We start from the raw sequence: 22,426 nt of genomic DNA, 5'->3' as shown, positions 1-22,426 counted from the left end.
TACCCACACAAGACCTTGAGCAAATGGACCTGCTTGCACTGGTTCAGGGGCAAAGTTCTCTCACATTGCAAACACGCCACGTTATTGGATGACGTGGTCCAGTTGGCACTGTAGCCACTGTACAGAGGACCTTTCAAAGTCCTGTGTTTGACATTCTAATTAATGATAAAGCAACAAATGCTTCAATTAACCGCATGAAATCAGGCTGGTTTCTCCTGGAGAACATTGTTCCAAATGACAATAACAACAATGGTCACAACCAGCCACTATCCAGTGCGTAGGCAGCCAACTCCCAACGCAACACACCCTGTTATCATTAGGCTCGCTCTCAGAACTTCAAACCAGATGACATTACTGTCAGACTCATTGATAATGACCTGTGCCAAATTGCCTGCAATGACGACAAGCTCACGTGGTGTTGCATGCATGCAATGGTTAGACTTTGGCACTTTGGACATATTGACACGCATCGCTGGCCAGAGAGCAGAGGAACATCTGTGGGGAGTTACAAACAGCAATGTCTTCAGAGTCATGATACGATGTAGATGAGCAGATGTAGTTACAAAAAACCAACTAATAGAAAAACCTAACCTACCTTAAACCCAATGATATATATATATTTTTAACAGTATTCCACCTATGAAAAATCATTTGAATTTAAAACATCCAGATAATTTCAATGCAATTAATAAAGTTAGAGCCACTGATGTACCTACACAGTTGTTAGGCACCCATGGTACAAGTTTGTTTTCCAAAGTGACAGAAAAGCAATTGACTATGGCAGAATCATTTTAAAGAAGATTGCTTTTGGATGTAAATGATGCAAAAGTGAAAATAATCATTATTTTGTAGCAGAAATGATTCCACTAAACAATGCGTCATTATCAAAGGAAGGACCAGATTTACAAAATTCATAGAACAAGTTTTTCCCCACTATAAAATTCCAAGCTTTATATACATTTCCCAAAATATAAATCCTGCCATCTACAACAGAATTTATGAAAAAGAATAAAAAGAAGCACTTCATATGCTCTCACAATTACACAGATGGAACACAGAGTTCTTTCTATGAAACACTGTTTAGGTTCTGGCACTGGAGAAAATATAGTAAGGAAGCTTGATACTCTCACAGATCATTAGGAAATTGACCAAAGCAAAATACATTTACTCATTCGTTATAGTGGCAGTAACATAGTGAAAGGTGTTTGAGCAGCTAAGTAGGATTCTGGTAGATATTTCACCCATTTGCTTTGGAGGTTTGTAACTGATTCATTGAAGGTCCAGCCTGAAATTGGAATTATCACTACTGGTTCACATCTCATAATGTACTTAAGTCATTCAAGCTTAGCTCAAGAAAAGAGTTAGCAATTCCAAAGGAGCTAACTTAACCCAAACATGGTGCAAGGTACCAGTATGAGGTGGAATCCCATCCTTTATGTGGTAGAGCGCCTGTTGAAACAAGACCAGACTATGTCGCTGAATGCAATATGCATACTAATTTGATATCTCATCAGTGGTGTTTGATGGAACAATGCATTAAGCTTTTAAAGTCCTTTGCAGAAATTACAAAAATAAATTCTGATTTCTCCTGTATATCTGAAGTAATACCAATGTTGTGGCATTAAATAACAGTTTAAATAAGGACAAAACAGCACCAAGATCCCTTGAGTTACCACACGATGGCCTTGTTGAAAGTTGGATTAGAAATCTGTTTCTTCTCCTTAAATGAAGATCAAAATTATTGGACTATAACATGTCTAGACCTAAGACTTGGAGGTTGCTAATGATGAAAGAGCTTACCAGAAGATCCTTCTCATATTTTGCAAAGAATCTTCCAATGCCTGCTAAAAGAAGTAGAAGAGATGAATCTGAATAAACTTTTACTTGTGAAGGTCGCGACGTGATCTGGGATTGCTTTAACAAGGTGGCAAATGACAATTGGAATAACAGTCAGTGTGAGAATCAAGAAACGTTTGCAATTGTGGCAAGGGTGACTGTCATTTGAAGACAGTTCAGATTGAAAGCAATCTCAAGCCTTATATTTGGTGATCACCTAATGTTATTCTGTTTGAAACTGAAACTCAGTTCTGGTGAGATTGCACATCAGCATACTCATATGAAGATGACAGCCAGTTGGTCCATTGAAATATTATGTCAAGATGACTAAATTATCCAGCTACATACCTGAGAAGAGTATCAATGCAAGAACTTATTGGCTTTGTTCACAAAACACTTGACAGGAAATAGTAATTGGGGTGTTCCGCAACCTATCAAAAGCTTTTGATTTAGTTAACCACAAGATTCATTTTGAAAAGCTAAAATTCTTGGGTATGAGTGGCACAAAATTCAATATATAAAAACTTACTTAGTGAACAGGTATCAAAAAATAGAAATATTAGATGAGGAGAGTAATAAATATTAGAGATGAAACAGATATCTGGCAACTATCTGGTTTCTGGACTATACAGCCTAATTTTACCCAGTTGGATACCAATTAGTAGGTCAACATGTGGTGGATACAAGAGTTCAATAAATTATGAAAAGTTCATAAAATTGACATGTGCAATGCTCCAAACACAAATAAAATCACAGTATGTTCAAATCAAAACATCATTTATTAACATTTTGACAAAATAATAAATTATTACTCATACTGAAGTAGAGGCAAATTATGGTGAATGAATACAAATTTCTCTGCATTAAGAGGTGATAGCCAATTTCACTTGTGTTCATAAACAAGGCCAGTTTTGGAGGAAAGTCTTTCACAATATACAATGTTGCAAGGTGTTGAAAGAGAACTGTGATAAACTTTGCCAAATTCAGGCACTGTGTTGCATTAAAACCCTCTGAGCAAGTCTTGGAAGACCCAACAGTATCAACTGATGACCAAGTCATCCTCAACCAGCTGGCATCACTGGATGTGCATGTGAACTAGTAGCACACTTGTGGAAAAAATAAGCAGAATGATATACCACTAGCAGAACACTAATTAAAAGAAACCGCTGTGCTTAATGAAGACTGTTGTTGTTGTTGTTGTTGTTGTTGTTGTTGTTGTGGAAAAAAGATAAAATTGAATTCCACATCTTACTTAAAGGGAAATCCTTATCCCTATTAATAATATTATCAAATAATCAAAATTCAGTAGATTTCCTTAGAACACATTCCTGGTAGCAAGAAGAAGGAATGATCATTTGTGCCACATTACATATCATCTTATGTCCCTCATTAAGACAGTGTTCTGCAATTGCCAATTTCTCTGTAAGTGTGACAGTGGTGTTCTATGCATCAGTGTGGGTAGTTTGGCCAGTATAAGCCATCCCATAGTGTCAAGGAATATTGTATTCTCTGGGTTCCTTCAGCCCCAAGTCATCCTGTACTGATCCAAGAAGGGCTTAGCCAGTGATATACACACATCAAAACAAGTTTGCATCACCTCAGTTCTGAAAGTTCAGGAACCTGTACAGAAAATTGGAATAGAATCAACATAAACATTATTTCTGCCATTTTTACTGCTCATGAAAACCACACATTGCATGTTGTAGCACCATACAGAGAGACCTTCATAGGTAGTGGTCCAGATTGTTGTACACACAGGTACCTCTAATACCCAGTAGCACGTCTCTTGCATTGATGCATGCCTGTATTCGTCGTGGCATACTATCCACAAGTTCGTCAAGGCACTGTTGGTCCAGATTGTCCCACTCCTCAATGACGATTCGGCGTAGGTGCCTAAGAGTGGTTGGTGGGTCACGTCTTTCATAAACAGCCCTTTTCAATCTATCCCAGGCATGTTCAATAGGGTTCACGTCTGGAGAACGTGCTGGCCACTCTAGTCGAGCTATGTCATTATCCTGAAGGAAGTCATTCACAAGATGTGCGTGATGGGGGCACAAATTGTCATCCATGAAGGTGAATGCCTCGTCAATATGCTCTCAATAGGATTGCGCTATCGGTTGGAGGATGACATTCACGTATTGTACAGCTGTTATGGCGCCTTCCATCATTGGCCCCACATAGTGCCCCAAAAACAGCAGGGAAACTCCACCTTGCTGTACTTGCTGGACAGTGTGTATAAGGTGTTCAGCCTGATCGGGTTGCCTCCAAACATGTCTCTTTGAAGGCATATGCAACAATCATCAGTGAAGAGAATGTGATGCCAATCCTGCGTGGTCCATTCGGAATGTTGTTGGGCCCATCTGTACCATGCTGAATGGTGTCGTGGTTGCAAAGATGGACCTTGCCATGGACATCGGTAGTGAAGTTGCACATCATGCAGCCTATTGTGCACATTTTGAGTTATAACACGACATCCTGTGGTTGCACAAAAAGCATTATTCAACATGGTAGTGTTGCTGTAAGGGTTCCTCCGAGCCATAATCCATAGGTAACGGTCATCCACTGCAGTAGTAGCCCTTGGGCAGCCTGAGCGAGGCATGTCATTGACAGTTCCTGTCTCTCTGTATCTCCTCCATGTCCGAACAACATTGCTTTGGTTCACTCAGAGACTCCTGGACACTTCCCTTGTTGAGAGCCCTTCCTGGCCCAAAGTAACAATGTGGACATGATCGAACCATGGTATTGACCATCTAGGCATGGTTGAACTACAGACAACATGAGCCGTGTATCTCCTTCCTTGTGTAATGACTGGAACTGATCAGCTGTCGGACCCCCTCCATCTAATAGGCACTATTCATGCATGGTTGTTTACATCTTTGGGCAGATTTAGTGGCATCTCTTAACAGTCAAAGGAACTGTGTCTGTGATACAATATCCACAGTCAATGTCTATCTTCAGGAGTTCTGGGAACCGGGGTGATGCAAAACTTTTTTTGATGTGTGTAAATACTCTTTTGATGTCATATCTTCTTAAAATTATTGAAGTTTTCCAGGATGTACTTGCAGCAAAGGGTAAAAAAAAGTAACAGATTTGGTCAGTATAACCATTGTCATAACTGCCGTCTGCTTCACGTCTGCTGTGCAGCGAGCTACCTTAATTTAAGTATTAACTGTATTTTTCTTACTTGTCACTTCTTCTTCCGTGAGCTTTTGCTTTTAGGAAGCTTTAATTGTCGTGTGCTAGTAATAGTGTCCCATAGATTTCGTGTTTGTTTTGAATACAATCAGACAGCGTCCCTTTAGTCAACCATAGTGCCAGTAGTGCTAGTGTTTGTTTTCAATACAGTCCAGAGACAGGTAGTGCTATTTTCATTGTTTTCTACAAGAAGTGGCTAGCAATCACAGTTTAGTCAACAATCAGCCACCTTTCGTGAATTAGCAGTCTAGTTAAAAGTTGATTAACTCTCTACAGTAAATTGATTTCTTAGGATGGATAGGATGTGTGACTGCTGTGTATGGATGCAGGAGGAGCTGGCCACTGTTTGCGAACGGCTGAGCGTGTTAATGGCCGCGGTCAGCTGTCTTCAGGCTGCTGCCTCAGAGTGTAGCGCCAGTGGGGAGTCTGGTGCGTCACGTGGTACACCCCAGGTGTTACACGCTTCGCTCACGGTCCGTGCTGTCGAGACATCTTCGCGGGTACCGGGCGCGGTTGGGCCACCCTCTGCCCAAGGGGAGTGGCGGGTTCAGCGGCATTCGCGGTGCACGAGGCGGAGGGTAAATGTGGAGGCTGACCGTGTGGCATCGCCCGCTCTGCCTGTGGGTGGACATGTGGCTGCTCCTTCAGCAAGGTCCGAGCAGGCACATGGGGAGAAGGGTTTATTAGTTATTGGGAGCTCCAACGTTAGGCGGATGGTGGAGCCCCTTAGGGAAATAGTGGAAAGGTCAGGGAAGAAGGCCAGTGCTCACTCTGTCTGCTTCCCGGGGGGTCTCATCCGAGATGTGGAGGAGGCCCTGCCGGCGGCGATAGAGAGCACTGGGTGCACCCGACTGCAAATTGTTGCTCATGTCGGCACCAGTGACCCCTGCCGTCTGGGTTCAGAGGTCATCCTCAGTTTGTACAGGCGGTTGGCGGAATTGGTGAAGGCGGAAAGCCTCGCTCGTGGGGTGGAATCAGAGCTAACTATTTGTAGTATCGTTCCCAGAACCGATCACAGTCCTCTGGTTTGGAGCCGAGTGGAAGGCTTACACCAGAGGTTCAGACAATTCTGCGGAGATCTGGGGTGCAAATTTCTCGACCTCCGCTATCGGGTGGAGAAATGTAGGGTCCCCCTGAATAGGTCAGGCGTGCACTACACGCCGGAAGCGGCTACAAGGGTAGCGGAGTATGTGTGGAGTGCACATGGGGGTTTTTTAGGTTAGAGAATTCCCTCCCTAGGGCCGACAAGACGCCTCCTGAGACGCGGCAAGGTAGGAGTAGGCAAAATGCAACAGGGAATAACAATATTAATGTGCTAATAGTAAACTGCAGGAGCGTCTATAGAAAGGTCCCAGAACTGCTCTCATTAATAAACGGTCACAATGCCCATATAGTACTAGGGACAGAAAGTTGGCTGAAACCAGACGTAAACAGTAATGAAATCCTAAACTCAGATTGGAATGTATACCACAGAGACAGGCTGGACAGTGAAGGGGGAGGCATGTTTATAGTGGTAAGAAGTGCAATAGTATTGAAAGAAATTGATGGAGATCCGAAATGCGAAATAATTTGGGTGAAGGTCATGGTTAAAGCAGGCTCAGACATGGTAATTGGATGTCTCTATAGGCCCCCTGGCTCAGCAGCTGTTGTGGCTGAGCACTTGAAGGATAATTTGGAAAATATTTCGAGCAGATTTCCCCACCATGTTATGGTTCTGGGTGAAGATTTTAATTTGCCGGATATAGACTGGGGGACTCAAATGTTCATAACGGGTGGCAGGGACAAAGAATCCAGTGAATTTTTTTTAAGTGCTTTATCTGAAAACTACCTTGAGCAGTTAAACAGAGAGCCGACTCCTGGCAATAACATATTAGACATTCTGGTGACAAACAGACCCGAACTATTTGAAACAGTTAACGGAGAACAGGGAATCAGCGATCATAAAGCGGTTACTGCATCGATGATTTCAGCCGTAAATAGAAATATTAAAAAAGGTAGGAAGATTTTTCTGTTTAGCAAAAGCGACAAAAAGCAGATTACAGAGTAACTGACGGCTCAACACAAAAGTTTTGTCTCAAGTACAGATAGTGTTGAGGATCAGTGGACAAAGTTCAAAACCATTGTACAATATGCGTTAGATGAGTATGTGCCAAGAAAGATCATAAGAGATGGAAAAGAGCCACCGTGGTACAACAACTGAGTTAGAAAACTGCTGTGGAAGCAAAGGGAACTTCACAGAAAACATAAACATAGCCAAAGCCTTGCAGACAAACAAAAATTACGCGAAGCGAAATGTAGTGTGAGGAGGGCTATGTGAGAGGCATTCAGTGAATTCGAAAGTAAAGTTCTATGTACTGACTTGGCAGAAAATCCTAAGAAATTTTGGTCTTATGTCAAAGCGGTAGGTGGATCAAAACAAAATGTCCAGACACTGTGTGACCAAAATGGTACTGAAACAGAGGATGACAGACTAAAGGCCAAAATACTAAATGTCTTTTTCCAAAGCTGTTTCACAGAGGAAGACTGCACTGTAGTTCCTTCTCTAGATTGTCGTACAGATGAAAAAATGGTAGATATCGAAATAGATGACAGAGGGATAGAGAAACAATTAAAATCACTCAAAAGAGGAAAGGCCGCTGGACCTGATGGGATATCAGTTCGATTTTACACAGAGTACGCGAAGGAACTTGCCCCCTTCTTGCAGCGGTGTACCGTAGGTCTCTAGAAGAACGCTGCATTCCAAAGGATTGGAAAAGGGCACAGATCATCCCCATTTTCAAGAAGGGACGTCGAACAGATGTGCAGAACTATAGACCTATATCTCTAACGTCGTTCAGTTGTAGAATTTTGAAACACGTATTATGTTCGAGTATAATGACTTTTCTGGAGACTAGAAATCTACTCTGTAGGCCCTGCATGGGTTTCAAAAAAGATGGTCGTGTGAGACCCAGCTCACGCTATTCGTCCACGAGACTCAGAGGGCCATAGACAAGGGTTCACAGGTAGATGCCACGTTTCTTGACTTCCGCAAGGCGTTCGATACAGTTCCCTACAGTCGTTTAATGAACAAAGTAAGAGCGTATGGACTATCAAACCAATTGTGTGACTGGATTGAAGAGTTCCTAGATAACAGAACGCAGCATGTCATTCTCAATGGAGAGAAGTCATCCGAAGTAAGAGTGATTTCAGGTGTGCCACAGGAGAGTGTCATAGGACCATTGCTATTCACAATATACATAAATGACCTTGTGGATGACATCGGAAGTTCACTGAGGCTTTTTGCAGATGATGCTGTGGTGTATCGAGAGGTTGTAACAATGGAAAATTGTACGGAAATGCAGGAGGATCTGCAGCGAATTGACGCTTGGTGCAGGGAATGGCAATTCAATCTCAATGTAGACAAGTGTAATGTGCTGCGAATACATAGAAAGATAGATCCCTTATTTAGCTACAAAATAGCAGGTCAGCAACTGGATGCAGTTAATTCCATAAATTATCTGGGAGTACGCATTAGGAGTGATTTAAAATGGAATGATCATATAAAGTTGATCGTCGGTAAAGCAGATGCCAGACTGAGATTCATTGGAAGAATCCTAAGGAAATGCAATCCGAAAACAAAGGAAGTAGGTTACAGTACGCTTGTTCGCCCACTGCTTGAATACTGCTCAGCAGTGTTGGATCCGTACCAGAAAGGGTTGATAGAAGAGATAGAGAAGATCCAATGGAGAGCAGCGCACTTCGTTACAGGATCATTTAGTAATTGTGAAAGCGTTATGGAGATGATAGATAAACTCCAGTGGAAGACTCTGCAGGAGAGACGCTCAGTAGCTCGGTACGGGCTTTTGTTAAAGTTTCGAGAACATACCTTCACCGAAGAGTCAAGCAGTATATTGCTCCCTTCTACGTATATCTCGCGAAGAGACCATGAGGATAAAATCAGAGAGATTAGAGTCCACACAGAAGCATACCGACAATCCTTCTTTCCACGAACAATACGAGACTGGAATAGAAGGGAGAACCGATAGAGGTACTCAGGGTACCCTCCGCCACACACCTTCAGGTGGCTTGCGGAGTACGGATGTAGATGTAGATGATGTAGATTCTGCTCAAAAATGGCTTTAAGATGGTCCAATTTCTGTATTGAATTTTCTGTTTTGTAAATAGCATAGGCTCTCCTCACCAAAGTCCGCAAGACCACAGTTGCTTTGGTGTGGTGGATGACAGCTAGTTGCATGAAGATAACAATCAGTATGCATAGGTTTATGATATACACTATGTCACCATGCCCCAAAATCCCACCGTCATTTCTGTGAACCAAAATATCAAGATGAGGAAGTTTTCCATCCTTTTCAACTTCCATCGTAAATTTGACAGTAGGATTAATAGGGATAAGATTTTCCCTTTAACTAAGAAGTGGAATCCAATTGTATCTGATATTCAACAACAATGGTCTTTGTTTTGATCAGCAGCTTCTTTTCATTAGTACTGTCCGCATGAATGGCCACCAACAAACTGTGACCAAGAAACAGCTGGGCCACCCAGTTGCTGAGCGTGCTGCCCGACACAATGTCCTTCATACAATGTAGGCTTTCACGGCCGGTGTTGTATTCAGTTAAAACTTCCGGGCTGAGAGGCCGTGGTCGATGTATAAAGGAAATTTTATACATCGACCACGGCCTCTCAGCCCAGAAGTTTTAGCTGAAGACAGTGTTCTTCATTTCAGTGACTGCTTCATAGCCTCTCATTTGGATCCTTCCTACTAACACCAACTTTTCTGAATTGCGTGGGTGGGGACTCTCCCTGCAATATATCCCACCTTCCCGTAAACCTCCTGGCCTCGGTCTTCATCAGTCATCGTCCTTTACCCACCTGTTCCCATTCCAGCACTACACATCCCTCTGTTCTACCAATGCACCCACAGTTTTTTTACTTCTTTTCCACTGCCCTGCCCCCCTTCTTTCCATCTAGCCCCCACACTGCATCTAGCTGCCCTACTCTCTCTCCACCTTGTCCCTCTATGCTGCTACAAGCAGCACTTTATTTCCTTCGCCCTCCCCCTCTCCACCCCAGACTCCTCCTTGCTCCCATCATCCAGACTACTTCTCCCATCATGCACTACTGCTTGCAGTCTGGCCTCAGCAGCTAGAGACTGTGGTCATGTGTGTGCGAGTTGCATTTACATGTTTATATGGTTTTTTGTCTAGTTCTGATGAAGGCCTTTTTAGCTATAGCTTTTATTTGACAGTCTTTTGTTGTGCCTATCTGTACTCAGCATCACCACTATATGGTGATTAGCACTCTATCCTTTTCATAATATTGTCAGAATATGTTCAAATTTTTTTTTATATTAATGCTATTATACTAACAGGTCAGTAGTTTTCATGTTATATTTAATCACCTTTTTTGTACATGGTAACCACCAGCAATTTTAAACTCTCATGATACAATCCTCATGTGATGGCTTCACTAATCATGTCAGTCAGAGGGTTAACAATCAATTTAGAAGATAGTTAGATAATGTTATTTGGAATACCATAGCTGCCCTTGGTCTTGATGTTATCAACTTATTTATGATTTTTGTTATTCCTTTCTCACTTGTTGGAAACAGGTATATGGAATTTCTTAGTGGGCATCTTTTCTGTAGTAAAACATTTATAGCACTTTTTGGAGTTGGCATACCCTTTGTTATAAGAGGTGATCAAAAGTTTTCAGTCAAAGGAAGAGTCACTGTGAGCATTGAGGCAATCATCCTACTGATGCTCCAGATGAAGATACCCAGATGGTAAAATATCAAGTACTGCTGTATGAAGAAGTCTGTAACTGCCTGCTGCACATTGTCATCTGACAGGACTAGTCGACCCTCCGACACCTTTTTTAAAGGACTGAAGGTGTGATAAACACACGGGGAGAGATCAGGTGTGTAAGGCGGATGCTGTTTTGTGTCCCAGTGCTGTGAGTGTAGCCTACCTAATTGACCAGCATTTTGTGTCAAATCGCGACCAGCACAGAATCTTGTGCACTATTGCACAATGGTGGTTTCCGAAAGACATGCTTGCCCATAGACATTCTTCATTGTCTGATGGATGCCTACTGGTGTTTGTCCTCCAGCATCCAAGAAAAGAATAACAGTAAGTTTGCCCTGTTGGGATGTATTTTGGTAATAAGATTGCATGTTTCCGCATTTACCGCACAGTCGCCAGATAGATACAAATGCTATGCTAATCCGTTGCCTACATGTTGGTGGTTATATATCTTCATTGGAGTTTTGCTACATTGCTTAGATGCTGCAGCACTTCTCTCAAATGGAACTTTTTGATTGCCCCTTATAGATTTTTGCATATGTTTATGAAATAGTCATTAAATGCTTTAGCTATAGTTCCTGGGTTTCTTTGTAAAGAATTATTTCAGCTAATTTCCTTGTGGCTTTGGTCTGTTCTATTTCTCAATTTATGATCAATCACACTGTTTTTGCCTTATCATCTGAATTGATAATGACCTTTTCAATATCCATTTCTTTGCAAATTTTAAGACTTTGGTGTAGACTTTTTTATATATATTCCTTGCAGTACCATTGAAAGTACAAGCAATTGGTTTTATATGTACTGATTCTGTGTAGTACTTTAAACCTTTTGCTTGAAACAATGCTGCCCTTTGTTATAAATTTGTTTTGTCTTTCTTCATTTGTTTCGCATATATTTTTGATAGAGAATGGCTCCTTAAAATATTCAGAATATCTAGTTATGAGGAAACTAAAATTGTTTACACTGCAGTTGTCACTTTGGATATCAGTCTAGCCTTCATCAGTCAGATTATGGTTGAAGGTGCTTATGTTACTATTATGCATTGCTTTGTGTTTACTGTAGTGCTTCCTAGGCTTCAAATTTTATTCTACAGAGGGTACCTCTTCTCTTTGATTAGACTGATAATTCTCAATTATCTACATATATATTGGTGACAATATAGTCTATAGGAGTAGCACTGTTTGTAGCTGTTCTAGTACAGTCATTGACTGTGTTATGTGAATTCTATGAGGTTGTGGGAACAAGAGACTGACCAGTGAAGTTTATTCCTCAGAAAAGTATCTGTTTGACAGTGAAGTGTTCTGTTCTGTTGACGTCCATTGTGGATCTGCCTATACTTTTTACAGTATTTATATTGCATCATGGAGCTACTGTTTCTAGTTCATTCCATTCAAGAAACTGAAGAAATTAAACAGACAATATGTTATTAAATTTAATGCTCATCAATATTATTTCAACATGTCAATATTTCGAACTTGAAAAACAGGAAGTGGCAATTTTGTGAATAAAAGGATGTGGCAATTTTGTATTGTAACAAATGTTATTCCTGCCAAGATAGGTGATGTGGTGAAGGAAGATAATACAACTCTGTATGGTACTGTAGTGCTGTTGTATAGTGACGTCGAAGATGTGGAGATTCACCTGGCGATGAACAGTGATGTGTTATACAAAATATGAACAGAACACATTCAGCATTTGATAATGAGCTGGACTTCCAATTGTAATTCAAGTAAATAAATGTCTTTAACTATATGTGTGTCTGATTTCTGATCCACAAGGTTGTTAGTGAGTAAATATCCTCTTAAATTTGGATATCTTACTCTGTGTAATCAATATTACAATTAGCACATGGTATTGTATTGTAACTATCTTTGCAACTGCTAGCCTTATTTACCACACAAGTTAGTTTTTCAAAAATGTCTTAGTGCTACTATCAGGCGAACAGAAAACATTAATGATGATGTATCTTGCAATATTAATTATAGTTTCAATTGACGAATGCTTGAAATGTCTTTCAGTATATACAGCTGCTACGATTTTTATAATCTGACCGACAAAAGTGTGATTCCAATGAAAAGTTTTGCGTTTTACGCAGAAGCCACGGTTCAGTCGCCACGGTTCAGTAAAACACACCACTGTTGGACTATCCACAGCACCCAATAGTGCTTGTAGGATTAAAACTTTACACCTTAAAGACTGAATATTTTGCTGCATGACTGATAGTTCTTTTTTAGTGGTTTTGACTTTGACATGCTTGTCCATAAAAAGAAATCATTGCTTTTGATACTCACTTTCTTGTTTCTGACTGACATATGAGTACCAGCAGTATCCTTCCTCTTGTCTGCAGTGGTGGCTGTGACTGCAATTTTAGTGCTGTCAAGGTAGCTGCTGGTAGCTGCAGGGACCTGTGAAGTTGCCTTTGCAGTGTGAACCAATTCAGCTGTGTCATTTATTTTACCTGCTTCTATATTTGCTACACAATTGATTTTTTTCTGATTTCTTCATTCAAACAAAATTACATCATATCTCATATATATGGGGATACTAGATACTACCACAGCTGCATGCTTTAGCGTACATGACTTTAATCAATCAACCCCTGTAGGCTTTTCTTCATTATGGGATGTACAGAAAACAATGTGTGAATGAATGACTAGAATAATATAACTTCTTTAGGAGACCACTCACAAAAGAAAACTTGCTAGCTTTCAAGTGAAAGTGCACACTCATTCTCTCTCTCTCTCTCTCTCTCTCTCTCTCTCTCTCTCTCTCTCTCTCTCTCTCTATGCCCCTACAACATGGCATCAGCTGATGCACAAAGCCAGTGCTGCAGTATGGCTGATAGACTAGGTTGGAGTTGGGGATGTGTCAGGTGAGGTGGGTAGAAAGAGGCAGAAAGAGGGGCTGGGGGTGGGTGGCTAGTGGCTCAGAGGGAGGTAGCCAGTCTGCTGGCTAGGAATGCAGGAGAGAGGGATGGCAAGTGCACAAACTAGGCATATGATGCATGGGTGTAGGAGGCAGTGGAGAGTGGTGCACACTGGAGGTGAAGTAGAGACATGAATTTGGGAGGAATGATAATATAGAGAGAGGGGAAACTGTGGGGAGGTTGTGACAACACTGGGTTACCAGAGATTGTCGCCAGGACAGCTGGTTGGAAGCCATACTGACACAAAAGTGGACTAGTGTTTCCAGCAGAATTGATATATGACATGACTACTTTCACAAGTGCTGCACCCCCTGATAGGATAGGATAAGCGTGTAACAGGGCTGGAGCAGGAAGCGCCAGCTGGATAGATTTGGGAACCTGACTGATCCAACTATACAGCACTTCCTACTTTACGCTTCCTACTCCATTCCTGTTCAAAATGTCATTTTTTTTCAATATATGTTTGTTAAGTGCTATTGTGTTCTAAGTACTTTATTACATGTCCCTAGGCTTGATCCAGGTACCTAACACAGAGAAAGTCTTTCAAATATATGTTAGTAAATGTTGCATGGTCTTTGTGCCAAGCTATGCTTCCCTGTGGAGTTCCGTAATTTAAAATATATGAGAATCAGTTTTTGTTGACAACAGTTCTACTTGCTAAAAACCTAACACTGTGTTTCTATGCTTACGTTATCACAAGTAAAATGTAGAGACTCAGTATTAATGGCACTTGAAACAAACATTTCATTTTGTTGAAAACTGACATTTTTGAGACCATGGGTACCGTATATAAAAACACGTATTAATGCTTGTAAAGAAGAAAACAGCAGTCAGCCAAGTGTTTGCTATTTATTTATGCAAATAGCACTGTTACCGTTTTCAAACTGATTGCTGTTCACATTTATATTACATTTGTTGTTGTTAATGTTAACTGTTGGAAGGAAAAAACTGGTAGCAACTAGTGTCAACAGCAAAGAAATGTAATACATACATGAACACCCATCTGAAGATGAACCTATCATTTCTAAATAGAACAACAAGCAAAAAGTCAAACACCAAGAATCCCATCCATAGAAAATATTTTGATCTTTTTTTTCCATTAGAGATGCTAGTGCAAAAAGTAGGGTAAGTGGTCGAACAAAAAATGATGTGTTCTATGTAACTAATTTTAGATTGCTCCATTAGAATGTTCAATCACTGTACAGTAAGTGTAACAAGACAGAAATAATGTTAAATGATCTGAATGATATTTCTGCCCTATGCTTTATCTAACACTGGATTAAACAAGATGTGTCAAGAGTTGATGTACCTCTGCAAGCATGTATTGCACAAAAATATTTATTCATGGGGACACCTGTCTATGTGTTAAAAAAATGTTGAATTCAACAGTGTAACTAAGTGTCACAATCTGTTCAGTAAAAATGATTATAGAACTCGCTATATTTGAATCACCAAGGCAAAATACAATTATTATTTGTATGTACAGGTCACCAGATGGAGACAAAAAAGTGTTTTCTAATCGCACGAAGAAATATTTTCTTCCAATTATAATGGCAAAACAAAAATGCTAGAAATCACATAGTTTGTAATTCATGTCATATAGCTTATAACAGGAAAATGTATTTCTGAATACTTCTTGTGGACAATGGTATTTGAATGGAAAGATTTTTTTATGTTTTACATCTGTCAGGCTTACCATACCTACTCTATCCCTCACTCATGCTTTGCTGATGCTCAGTCATGTTTAAGGTGTTTGTTTATTATACGATCTCATCAATTTCATCTTAAAATGTTTTGTAACAGTTTTTGCTATCTATCCCTCATTCATTGTCAAAGGTGAACACTTAATCAGCAGAACCAGTCTAATAACATACAAGTTATCTCTTGGCAAATGCCAAGGTTATAGGTCATACTGATAAAAGTACATGTTTACATTTGCTCTCAGCTGAGACACAAGTGAGACATTCTTGATTTTTCATGAGTTACTTCTGTTATATTTTTAGTCTTTTCAGGGAACCTTAAAAATGACAAGTTTTGTAAAACACATGTGGGAATATTTAAAAGGGAAGCAACAAGGTAGAGAGCATGTTTCACTAGCCCCTTGTGTGCTAGCACTTTGACAACAGATATATGTCTGACCATGCCATTTTGACAAAAGTACACGCCTAGTCTTGCTACATCCTCATGCATCTGTTGACACAAATTTCAAGAATGTCTATATCTGTCTCAGTATCTCCTATGTTTGTTGAAAATATATATTTTCTGAGTAATGCTCTCACCTAGCACAAAGCTTAATTTTATAGCTCTTATCAACCAAAAAAATCCAAGAAAAAGTAAATAACATGAATATAAAAGTATAAAAAACACTGCAGTACTTTTCATTATAATGAAATAACAGGTTAATAAGCTTGACTTGCAGTCACATTGAACTACGAAAGTAATGATGTTAGAAATTTAGCACCTGTCATTTCATGTATACATGTGTGTAGAGGTGCAGACAGATTGCTGGTTTTGTTGTGAATAGAATTGTGGCATATTAACAGATACAGCCACATTTATTTTATATTATGTTTATGTCTTTTCTTTCATTAAAGCAGTGGTGAATTTCTTTCAAAACTAGTAATTAGCTTGAGATATTAATTTACAACATAAAAATACAGTAATTATGTAGAAGGTTTCACTTCCTAAATATATGCATGTTGTTGGTTTTTCCTCATACATTGAGAAGGGAAGAATTTTCAGTGTGTAACAGCTCTAGACTCTCCTTTTGAGGAAACACTAAAATCTTTATAAAAAACAGATTTCCTTGTTGTGCTCTGGCTATCAGAGTTGATCGAAAAAAAAAAAAAAAAAAAAAAAAAAAAAAAAAAAAAAAAAAAAAAAAAAAAAAAAAAAAAAGAAATTCTGTTGGCAGCACCAAACAAACTTTGTGAGTCCATATACTAGTATATTATAGTAAACATTAAAAAATCTCTCTAAGGAGCCCCTTCAGTACATTTTGTCACTTACTCTCTAGATTACAGTCTCTAAGGAAACACAGATAACACAATAACAAATTTTTATGCCTGTAAAAGTTATCAGCATTAGGTCAGTGGGTGAAAGGGGGTGGCATTTTCAGTCTATTTCAGTTTATCATTTATCTTACTATCCAGGTAGTTTAAGTGTGGAGCATGGTTATTATTCAGTTCTGTTTGATGTGTAATCTCTTCTCTACAATTCATTTCTTACTGGCATACCAATTTTTGCATATCTTTAGATTTCTGCATTTGCAGTAAAGCTGGTGTTATTATTTTCTCATGAGATTTTGACTGCTTGCTTAGCTCTCTTCCTGATGTGTGTCAAGCGCAGCTTTCGGGTACTTGCTGTGTTGGTGCCAACCAGCTTTGAATGGGATAAGCTGTGCACTACCTTTTATAACAGTGGCTATACTGACAGTAAAGTTCTATTGCAAATCTGTTTCAATAAGTTTTTGTATTGGGTGGACATTGTTCCAATAAAGAGAGCACTTAGAGAGCAGACTATTAATTGAATACCATTGTCAGTGCTGGGAAACAATCACAGACATAAAAGGTGGTCCACAGTCTGTCTAGTTCACAGTTAGGTTGGAGTCCAGCCAATGAGCATATGAGATTTGTACTCAACCACATGAAGAGGACTTTTAGGCAAACTTAAAAAAAAAATCATTAGTATCATCATTGACTGCAACCTCAGAAATTAGAGTAATAAAGAAGCATGATAGTGCACATTTTTAGCAACTGAAGGAATAACTTGATAACTTGTGCTCTGCTCTAAAATAAAATTACCAATTAAAACTTTTATGAGGCTGCAGTTTTTGAAATTACTCTTTTCCAGATAGCATTGCAGGGCTATAAACATTAATGAAAGTCTCAATTTTTGTTTCAGGCAGTATGGGTAGAACGGGAAGATTAGGTCCTTTAGTTGGAGCAATTGATGAAGGAACAAGCAGCGCAAGATTCTTGGTGAGTAATATTGTTTAATACTTACATCTGAGTGAAAGCCTTGAGAATAAGTGTTTAGTACTCCAGTTCACTTTACTGCTGCCGAAGATGTAAATGAAAGTCATTTCAGTACATTTACTAAGGAAAAGAAACAATGTCAGATAATACAGAGTGATTATAATTAAAGTTAAACTTTCAAACTGCTGTAGAAATAACACCACTGGTCAAAATGATGTCAATTTGTAATGGAATATTATCGGAGAAGGGGAGAAATATATGCCAGAAGAAAAATAAATAGTTACAAAATGTAGCAATAGATGGCACTGTAAGAATCATAATTTAGTAGTGGTCGACTAAAAATGACAAGTGAATCATACAGCAATGCCTAAGGTGTATGTTTGGCGTTAAACAAATTATACTTCTCAGTGTGAATGTGTTACAGGTGTGATACTGTTAGTTACATAACCCCATCCACCACAGCAATGCATATCACATTGGATGGGAAAAATTGGTTTTTAACTGTCCTGAGGCCATGAACTGCATAAAAAGCATCACTCACATTGGTTTTTAATTGTCCTGAGGCCAAACACCGCTTAAAAAGCATCAATCAAAATCAAATCGGATTATCTATTTCCATGTGACTGGCACAAAACATGTTCGATATGCTGTCCATTGTTTTCTGCAACAAGTTGAAATTTAGAAACGGCATGTTCCACAACTGATCGAAGTGTTTCCGGGGTCACGTTCAGAATGAGTAGCGCAATGCAGCTAAGTTTGCAGTTGGAACACTGAATGCAACATCTTTCAGATAGCCCCACAGCAAGAAGTCACACGGATTAAGATCAGGTGATTGGGATGGCCAGGCTGTAGGGAAATGGCAGTTCATAAATGTAGCATTTCCAAAATGGTGCTCCAGCAGCTGCTTAACTGATTTTGCAATGTGTGGAGGTGTGCCATCTTCCATAAAAATGATCCCATCCACACATCCACACTATTGACTATTGGAATGCTGGAATGATGTAGTTGCGTGAAAAACACTCATAGCAATTACCAGTGACGGTACAGGTAATAGGACCGGAAGCACCTGTCTCTTCGAAAAAATATGGCCCTATGATAAATGATGCTGTAAATCCGCACCACACAGTGACCTTTTCAGGATGAAGTGGTACTGGTTGATTTGTGTGTGGATTTTCCATTATACATGTTCGAGAGTTCTGTGTATTGACATATCATGTCTGATGGAAGTGGGCTTCGTCCATCCACAAAATCTTCCACAGCCAATCAGTGTCCACTTCCGTGCAATAAAGAAATTCTAAAGAAAATTGCTGGCAGGTCAACAGGAAGCGACTCATACACATGGTTAATTTTGAATGGGTTGCAAAGAAGGATGTTTTGTAGGATCTTACACACCGTGCCCACGGGTATGTCCAATGTTCGGGCAATTGTCCGTGCACTACACATTTGCACACCACCACTCGTCTCCTCCTGCATTTCTGTGGCCCCTGCTTCCACTGACATCGAACCAATTCGTTTCCTCCCTCTACCAGGTTGCATACCAAAAGAACCCGTCTTTTTCCCCAGACCCACGGCAGTCATTGGACCAAAGCCTTTTTTCAAATGCTTCAGTGTCCATAACTTCTGCAGAGTGACGTGTGTACAGTCATCATTCTTGTAATACACCTTTTATCAAATGCTTCAGTGTCCGTAACTTCTGCAGAGTGACGTGTGTACAGTCATCACTCTTGTAATACAGCTTTACAAGCAGTGTGTGATCCAGTATTGAGACAGTCATGGTGAACATTGCAGACGTGAAAGGAGGAAAAGCCGTGTACCCAGTGTGTTTATACCAACTTCATTGGGTTGTGCACATGACAGATGTTTCATTTACATATTCTGACACACACACAGCACCATCTATTGATCAATTTCCACACTTTTTTTTCTTCTGCCGTATGTTTTCCCCCTTCTCCAATAATATTCTATTGCAATTTGACATTGTTCTGAGCAGTAGTGTTATATCTACAGTGTTTTGAAAGTTTAACTTTAATTATAATCATCTGTATAATGATGTAATGATAATAGTACAAGGGCATGCTGAAATGTAATGCCTCAAAATTTTTTACTTGAGGACTTGTAAAGCTTTTTAAATAAAACATGCTTTATTAACATTCCACATCTTCATTTCTCAACATAGTCACCCAGATGATGAACATGTTTCTCCCAGTGCGAAACCAGTTTGTTGATACCATCACAGTAGAATGTTGGACTTTACCAATGGAGCCACAACTTCACCTCTACTTGCACCGCTTCATTGCTATCAAAGTAAAGTCCTCAAAGGTGTTCTCTAACTTTTGGAAACACATGAAAATCAGGTGGTGCCAAGTCAGGGCTGTATGAAGGACGATCGATGACAGTGAACCCAAGGCATCAGATTATTGGATATGTCACAGCACTCGTGTTTGGTCAGGCATTGTCATGCTGAAGTGGATGATGCTCCATGTGTGGATGAACTCTCCTGTGGTTAGAATCTCGATTACAGCATGCTGTTTCTCACACACAAATGTTTTTACATTACACACCGCTATGTTATGCACCACAATTCAGAGCCCTCTAGCAGCAAAGGATTGCAACTTGGGTCAGCAGTGTGAGAAACTTGACAAAGTAATATGCATGATGTGTAACACCTCAACTGATATTGAGAACAGAATAAAATATTTGGGGGCATAATGTTGATCAAACAGTCCAAGGGTGGACTGCCTGTTCTTATTGTCTGACGGGCACAATATTTCGGTGATTAGGCATGTCGACATTGTCAGGTGTGCTGACAAACTGAACTCCTTTGTCCTCAGGCACAAGGGCTACACTGAGAAAATGGAGGGTCTGTTAGCTATGACTCCTACTGACAGATCGATACAGACTTCTCCAAGAATGTGGAAAACAAGACTAGGCCACTTCTCAAGGACTTGGATTTACCAGAGAGAGTTATCAAGAATTTGTTATGATGAGGACCTTTACCACCAAGGCATTATGGAACTTCATAAGGTCCACAAAGAGGAGACGCAGTTATGCGCCATAGTCAGCATCATTAGGGCTTGTACATATTTGCTAGCAAAATATATAAAAAGCATAATAAATCCCTTTGTGGGTAAAAGCTTGCTTCATGTCTGCAAATCTGTGGATTTTGTGAAATATTTACAACTTTAAGCTGAAGGACTTTGACATCCTAGTGGGGTTTGATGTCATTTTGCTATTCACCAGGATGTCTATGAGAGTTGCTAGAAGTCGTTGGTCAGAAGTGTGACTCAAAGACCACTGACTTTTTCAGGCACATCATCATTGCCTCCATATATTTTCTACTTATTATACAATACTATGAATAGATGGAGGAAATTGTAATGGGCACCCCAGTCTCACCTGTGGTTACAAATCTGTATGTGGAGCACTTTGATGAAGAAGTCCTGAAGCCATCCAAATGGAAATCCACTTGGATTTCCATTATGTTCATGACACTTTTATGATCTGGCCTCATAGAAGAGACAAAACTCAATGAGTTCCTTGCACATTTAAACTTCATACATCCCAACATCAGATTCACTATGGAGACTGAGACAGAGGGAAGTCTATTATTCCTGGAGATCAAGAGTGGATGACACCCTGGGTCACAGTGAATGGAACTGTGTTCTGGAAAAATGGTTACTCAGAATGGCAGATTAGGCGCATTCTGCACCCTACCACTACAGCAGAACCTGTGGAGATTGACTAAGTTGTGGAAAAAGTGGCAATCTCTGCCTTTATACTGTTCACTGGCTTAACGTCAGGAAAAATTGGGTGCATACTGAAAAATCACTGAATAAGGCTTGTCTTCCGCCCACCCAATAAAACATGAGTGTTACTGGGAAGCACCAAAGATGACCTTTGTTTTTGGAGGGGTGGGGTATATCAGAGTCCTTGGCAATGTGGTAAGACATATTTTGGATAAACAGTGTGCACCATCAAAGATGAATGCTGAGAACACTCTAATGGCTCTTACCATTCACTTCCATATCACCGAAATCTAGAGTGAAAATACCATGACCCAACTTGTGAATTAGTTTTCCCAATTGACAAGGCAAAAAGTCTGATCAGACTTACATTAGTTATAATAAGTCTTGTCACCGAGAAACTGAGTGTAAAAGTCCTTACTCACTTCCTCCTAGTCACCTTGACACTGAATTAAATTTTCTTTAAATCTCAATCAGCTAGGTAGTATTATGCATTTGAATGAATGAGTTAATTAATCACTCTCATTAATTTAAATAAATACTTTTTTGAAGAAACTACTTTGATAAAATAAAGTAAGGCAGTTAATTGCTTTTGGTTATGAAAAAATTAAATACATAAGAACTGTTTCTTGTACACAATAACTAACCAGTGAACTCCTGAAATGATCACATGTGCCTAAAACCATGAATTGGTGCCAGATATCATGGACGTTGAAGACCCATAGAGGTCTCTGCACCATCGCGCCGTTAGCTGTGGCGGCGTGCGCCTCCTGGTCCACTTTCAGTGTGAGAGCGCCACAGTGGAACACGTGGTTCCAGTGGCCAATAGCAGCGCCCCCGATAGCGTACTTAAGCGCCTGCCTCTCGCTCAGCCAGCCAGTCTAATCTCGCTTACGTCGGTTGACACCTCGCCTCGCGTTAGACAGCTTGCTTCCTTGTTCTGTGTAC

General features: G+C 40.0%; 1 protein-coding gene across 8 annotated transcripts in view; it reads left to right on the top strand.

Annotated features, from left to right (window-relative positions):
* The window catches only part of LOC124795281 (glycerol kinase-like), a 179,157-nt gene that overhangs the window by 33,495 nt on the left and 123,236 nt on the right, over positions 1 to 22,426 (top strand). For 5 of the 8 annotated variants that reach the window (XM_047259232.1, XM_047259229.1, XM_047259230.1 and 2 more), the window contains exon 2: positions 17,662 to 17,738. In XM_047259232.1, the coding sequence (XP_047115188.1) occupies positions 17,667 to 17,738 (72 nt within the window). In that variant the 5' untranslated portion in view covers positions 17,662 to 17,666. Of the gene's footprint in view, positions 1 to 15,685; positions 15,835 to 16,012; positions 16,092 to 17,661; positions 17,739 to 22,426 lie in introns of those variants that run through there. The other 3 variants (XM_047259234.1, XM_047259227.1, XM_047259226.1) reach the window with 3 other exon arrangements.

The sequence above is a fragment of the Schistocerca piceifrons genome, chromosome 4 (assembly GCF_021461385.2).
Source record: "Schistocerca piceifrons isolate TAMUIC-IGC-003096 chromosome 4, iqSchPice1.1, whole genome shotgun sequence".
Lineage (NCBI taxonomy): Eukaryota > Metazoa > Arthropoda > Insecta > Orthoptera > Acrididae > Schistocerca > Schistocerca piceifrons.
This window is presented reverse-complemented; position numbering and strand designations above follow the sequence as displayed.